General features: G+C 38.3%; 1 protein-coding gene across 1 annotated transcript in view; it reads right to left on the bottom strand.

The window, feature by feature from the left end:
- Positions 1-464: 464 nt before the first annotated feature.
- The window catches only part of LOC110899595, a 29,771-nt gene continuing 23,483 nt past the window's right edge, over positions 465-6,752 (bottom strand). Inside the window, exons 2-4 of the mRNA XM_035982844.1 lie at positions 3,016-3,830; positions 1,648-2,686; positions 465-1,577 (exon numbers count right to left, since the gene is read on the bottom strand). Of these exons, the coding sequence (XP_035838737.1) occupies positions 465-1,577; positions 1,648-2,686; positions 3,016-3,830 (2,967 nt within the window). The remainder of the gene's footprint in view (positions 1,578-1,647; positions 2,687-3,015; positions 3,831-6,752) is intronic.

Genomic DNA, 6,752 nt, shown 5'->3' with positions numbered 1-6,752 from the left:
CCCTTTTTAACATAATACCCACATCTCCACTATACACATTTTAGAAAAACGCCCAATAAAGCCCCTTGCTGACTGGACTGCCACATGGCGGAAAACGCCCACTACGCATGGTCTAAGTGGTTTGCCCTTAATCAACCAACTTTGAAAATCACGCTTGGAAAACATATTCGAGAGTCTAAATGCGCTTCCATAATCCCCTCATTAATATATTCGAGAGTCTAAAGGCTCGATAAAGCTCAACATACCTAACAAGTTTCATATATCAGGATCAAGCTCGGGCTCAATAAATAAACTATAAATTTGGATATTACAGGTGAGGTGCATTCATCTTTGAACATTAGAAAAAAGATAAATTAATTAAAGATAAATTAATTAAATGAAAGTTTTTTTTTTTTTTTGAAATGTGAACTTCATTAGAAACCGACCAACCCGAAAACCGGGAGGCACCAACAACAGACAGAGACTTACATATTTACAAATTTACACCAATTTTCCCACGATAAATTTTTATACTTAGATCTATTCCTGGCCCACAAAAACCCATAAGACTTCACATCGCTTAAAATCTTCTCAATTCGGAATCTCCTGTTTCTGAATCTAGCTTCATTTCTAGCCTTCCATATGCACCAACACGCAATGATAATAACGCCGTAAAAAAAGTTTTTTTCCGGATCCTTTAAGCCACAGAAGTCGTGAGCCTTCAAAAGGTCTTGGAACGAGAACACGTAGATCTGTCGTACCTTGCACCACCTGCTTATCGAATTCCAAATCACATTTGCAACATAACATTCTGTAAAAAGGTGTGAAACCGAGTCTTCTCCTTCGTTGCAAAACCCACAACCCGATTCAGAAATATTGACGTTTCTAATACGGAGAGCGTCCACCGTGGGGATTCTACCTAAGTCCGCCCGCCACGCAAAAACATTACACTTAGCTGGCAGCCACTTACACCACGAGAAGTTAGAGTGAGTCACCGGACAATTTCCCTTGACTAGAGCCTTTTTCACCCCTCCGACACTAAAGTCTTCTAATCCGTTCCCGATCCAGGCCCACTTATCCGCGCTATCAGAAACATGAAAATTATCCAGCAGAGCAGACAACTTAGACAAATCATCCAGCTCCGAAACCGATTCAAGTGGCCTTTTCCACTGCCAAAAAAACCTACTACAATCGCTGCCAATCATGATACGCTCGCTGATTTTAACCTTTCTGTTAGTCTCCAGATGAAATAAATTAGGGAACATGTCTTTAAGAGGGTCACAGGAGACCCACGGATCGAGCCAGAAAGCAATATTGTCTCCTTTGCCTGGGACACCTCTAAAAAAGCTTCTCAACGGAATACCATCAACCATCGTTCTGGCGACCCATTTGACTAATTTATTCCAAGGACCTCCCATATTTTTTTTAAACGGCAAGAAGTCCCAATTCCAAGGATTACAGTGTATAGCATTAACCACTTTGCACCAAAGGAAGTTCTGCTCCACCTCAAACCGCCAGCACCACTTGGACAGAAGAGCCAAATTAATGTCTCTAAGTTTGCACAGCCCTATCCCACCAAAGTCTTTAGGAACCGAGACCTTATCCCAAGCTACCCAATGTATTTTATGTCCCTCATGAGACCCCCCCAGAGAAAACGTTTTATCATACCTTCGAGGTCCTTAATAACTTTAACCGGAGCTTTATAGATCGAGAAATAATAGGTAGGGAGGCTTTCAAGAACAGACTTAATGAGCACAAGCCTACCACCGATTGAGAGGGATTCGGCCTTCCATTTCGATAACCTAGCTTTGAAAACGTCATACACCGGTTCCAGTTGTTAATGTTACTCATGTTGGCTCCCACCATAATTCCCAAATACCGGAACAGGAAATTATCCGCTTTGCACCCAACCAAAGACGCTTGATCCTCCACCTCTCTCCCTTCAACCCCAATAGCATACAAATTCGACTTCGAAAGATTAATTTTGAGACCTGAGCATAAGTAGAAAATACGAAGAATTTTAACAACATTCTTAACGTTTTCTGATGACCAATCTCCCAGAATTAAGGCGTCATCCGCATACAAAAGATGGGAATTACAGGGACCACCGTTCGGGATTTTGATACCTTGGAAGATGCCTTCTTCTAAAGCTTTATCCATCAAACACGACAAAGCTTCCATGACAAGTAAAAAAATGAACGGAGAAATCGGATCACATTGCCTCATCCCTTTTTCGCACTTGAATTCGAACGTAGGAGACCCGTTCACCAACACAGAGGACCTCGCGGAACTGTGGATTCCCCATAACCACTTGCACCACAAATCTGGGAACCCTATTTGAAGCATAATATCGATGACAAAGTGCCCGTTCACGTTGTCATACGCCTTTTCGAAATCAATTTTCAACAAGAACATTTTTTTCTTATTCCTTTTGCACCAAGCAATAATCTCGTTAACAATTAACGGCCCATCAAGGATGTACTTACCTTTGATAAAAGCCGACTGAGAGTTCGACACCACTTTACCAATGACTGTCTTCAACCTGTTTGCTAATATCTTTGAGACCACCTTACTAATCACTCCAACCAAGTTTATCGGTCTATAATTGTTTAAATCTACCGGGTCTTTTATCTTCGGCACTAACGTTATAAAAGACGAATTGCAGCCCACATTCAGCCTACCTTCCTTGTAGAAGAATTCCAACAACCTTTTAAAATCATTTACAAAAACACCCCAGAAATGCTTAAAAGAATTTCAGGCTAAAACCATCAGGACCGGGCGCACGGTCCCCACCACATTCAAAAACGCCCTCCCTGATTTCCTTACTTGAGAAGGGTTCCACTAGAAAATCCCGATCCGAATGAGCAAGAAAGTTAGCACCATTATACACAAGCTTCGGCCTATCCTTGTGTTTTTAAACAAATCTGTCTCTAAAAAAGAGAAGATCTCCTTCTTGACCTTAGACGGTTTAGACACCCATTCACCGTTGATAGACAACCTCAGAATAGAGTTAGAGGCTTTACGTTTATTAATAACCCCATGAAAGAATTTGAATTTTCGTCTCCGTCGATGGCCCACTTGATCCTCGATCTTTGCTTAAGGTCTTCACCTCTCTTAGAGCTCAAATCTTTTAGAATTTTGTTGCATTCCGCATACGTCCATTCCTCATCTTCCGAAAGATCCTTAGACTCCATTATTTCTTCTAATCTTTCCAAGTCAGCTCTAGCCGATCTTTCTTCCTCACCTTCCTTTTTAACCATCTCGTCTCTCCAGTTCTTTATCTTTGAGCGAATAAAAGCTAATTTTTTCGAAAGAAACAGATCCGGATCACCAGAAAATGAGAATGACTCAGCAGCCGACTTCACAACCTCCTCCAACCCATCCTTACCCAGCCAAGAATTAAAAAATCTAAAGGGTTTATGGCCGAAATTCTCCAAATTGGTTGAAAGAACAAGCGGCCTATGATCCGAATAAAGGTTGTGTAGCACCCTAACACTAGCCTCTGGCCACTTGTTAAAGAAATTCGGGCAGACCAGAAATCTATCAATTTTACTAAGTTTTCTGCCGTTGTCTCTGACACAAGAAAACTGATTACCAACTAAATTATATTCCAGCAGGCCGAGATTATGAATAAAATTATTAAAATTCCTAGCACACCCAGGTTTAAATGCACTATTTCTCCTTTCTTCGCTATATCTAACAGAGTTGAAATCCCCCGCTAAAAGCCCAAAGCCAGCAGCATTCACGAATTCAGCTTGTAAGTCGTTCCATAACTCCAATTTGGCACTGATGCTTTGCGGAGCATAAACATTGGCCACACTCAGATCCACATTATAACCTTTTAAACTGCCCTTAATAATGATAAAGTTCCTTTTTTGACCGATTCCTTCGCGTCATGTGTCACACCCCGACCACGAAGAACATACAAAACGTGGCGGAAACGTCGGGGAGTGTTGTAACAGAATTTATTGTTTCAAATCCATGGCAATTGAAGTTTCGTTTTATTAATCAAACATGAAAGTTTACATTGTTTTAAACAAGAACCAAAGATTACATAACATAAATTAACTAGTTCTTGTCTCGTTTTAAGTCACTAAGGCACAGGCCCGCCTAAGTATGTCTTGATAAGTCCTATGCATCATCTCCTGAAAACACATGTGAAAATAGGTACGTCAGCATAAAAATGCCTGTGAGATACATAGGTTTTGTGAAAACAGAATTCATGACTTATGTTTGAGAAAATGTTTAGTCATGAACCTTGTAATTTGCTTTGTCTTGTAAATCATTTGAAAAATGATAAGATCAGATGATATGTATAAATAAGAGAATAATGTATGGTTAAATGAATAACCATGTAAAATGAGTTTGTATAAGATAAGTTGTTTGTAAATCAATGTCTTGTGAAAAGTGTGTTATTTGTATAAAATATTATATGTCTCAAATTGAAATGATTCAAATAACGCTACGATATGTAATACCATACAAACACTTATATATAGGAAGTACCAGTGGCGTATCCACCATGCTTGTATCATATTACACACGCCTCGTTACTTATATCACTTACTCAAGCCAAACCATCAAGATGAAATGTTTAACAATTGTAGAAATGTTTATGTATAGTCAAATGTCTATTGTCAAATGTAAATCATGTCAACAGATACAACTGGTTCACACGGTTCAATGGTTACAAATGGTTCATATAATCAAAGGGTTAAGACGGTTCACATAGTCAAATGGTTACAATGGTTTAAAATGTAGTAAAATGTGCTCATATGCTGGATGAGCATATGCAACAGAAATGCAATGTAAAACAATGTACTAAGTATGCACACAATGGGCGTACATAGCATGAAATGTATTGTAAAGTGATGTACTAAGTATGCACACAATGGGCGTACATAGCATAAGTGTATTGTAAAGTGATGTACTAAGTATGCACACAATGGGTGTAACAACCCTCGACAAAACTATTATTTATTATATTATCTTATTCAATAGGAAAACCTAACTGAGACACCCAAGTAATTCTGCACAAACCCTGAAAGTTTCAGAACAATCGGAATCAGGATCAGGGCCCCTAAAACTCAGGGGGGGTAATTCCTAGTTAGTATTATCTAAACTGTTTTCGATAGAAATCGAATTTTCTCGAACCGTCGACTCACCCAAGCTACTGAGACGCGTGGCTACCTCATATCAAAAGTGACCTCTCGCGCCACGCGCCAGGACCAGGTTTCCCTGTCGTGACACGCGAGGGAGACTATTTTTCAGCTATAAATAGGAGAGGTTGGGACTTGAAATTCTGCGTTTGAACGACGAAGAAATTCGTCTGAGGCACGGAGTTATGCTCTGTTTACCATAATTAACACACACAAACCTTGAATCGCTGCCGCAATCAGGGTAATAACTCGATCGCTATTACGATTCATTTCCGGGATCAATATGTCCAAAGAATGCCTAAGTGCCGCCCACATTGGGTTATGCTTTGTCGTTGTCGATAATTCGATAATGAGTTGAAGCATTGTACTTTGTCGTTGTCGATAGTTCGATAATGAGTTGAAGTACTATACTTTGTCGTTTGTCGTTAATACGATAAATGAGTTGAAGTATTGCACTTTGTCATTCATTGTGAGAATTTGATCTCGTAAATTATCGTAACTGCTGTATTGATCATTAACCCAGAATTGTGTGCTTGTTATTAAACTTAGGATAAAAAGGCTAATCAATAGACTAGACTCTGCTTAAATTGAATCAGCAATACATCAAGGCTTATCTGTAGACTAAACTCTGCCCGTAGAAATCTGCACTGTGAGTTCATTTCTCTTTTCTCACCGTTTGTGAGTCCATACTCTTTTATCACAGTTTTATCACCTTTTTGTGAAACAATTATATTGCAAATTGCTTTCTAAAAATCCTAAATGGTTACCAGTTATACTTACAGTGATTAAGTTATTATATTTTATAAATAACTACTGGTATGGGAGGTATTATACATTATTTGATTCTCGTTACTATTACCCAGGAAGTTAGCATGACCACAATTATAACTAATATTATTCTTAAATTATTAGGTATAAATCTAAATGGTGCATGCCATAATAAAATAGTCAAGTATAATACTTTTAGTTAGGTTACTATACACTAATATTACAATTAGTGAATTAATATATTTTGGTAAGTTATAATAATTGACATGAAATGTCATTATTCTAGATTGCATGATTTGGTGCTAGAGATAATATATTTGACAAAGTAATAAGACATCATTATGTCCAAAGTCACTAGCTGAAAGAATGATCAGCAGTGATATGTCCAAAGACACTAGTTGAAAGAATGATCAACAGTGTTATAATTAGAATCACTAGTTGAAAGAATGATCAACAGTGATAATGACCAGAAGCACTAGTTGAAAGAATGATCAACAGTGCCATGAATAGAATCGCTAGTTGAAAGAATGATCAACAGCGATATGACCAAAGACCCTAGTTGAAAGAATGATCAACAGTGCCATGAATAGAATCGCTAGTTGAAAGAATGATCAACAGCGATATGACCAAAGACCCTAGTTGAAAGAATGATCAACAGTGATAATGTCCAGGAACACTAGTTGAAAGAATGATCAACAGTGTTATGAACAAGTGATATGGTCAGAGTCACTAGTTGAAAGAATGATCAACAGTGATATGACGCAGTCAAAGGAATTGCCTAATGATAGATAAATTAAATAACAGTAAAGTATAGTTATTTGATTAATTCACTATTGGATGAAAGTA

The sequence above is a fragment of the Helianthus annuus genome, chromosome 2, assembly GCF_002127325.2.
Source record: "Helianthus annuus cultivar XRQ/B chromosome 2, HanXRQr2.0-SUNRISE, whole genome shotgun sequence".
In the NCBI taxonomy this organism is placed as follows: Eukaryota; Viridiplantae; Streptophyta; class Magnoliopsida; order Asterales; family Asteraceae; genus Helianthus; species Helianthus annuus.
The sequence above is the reverse complement of the archived record's forward strand: the minus strand, read 5'-3'. Positions and strand labels throughout refer to the sequence as shown.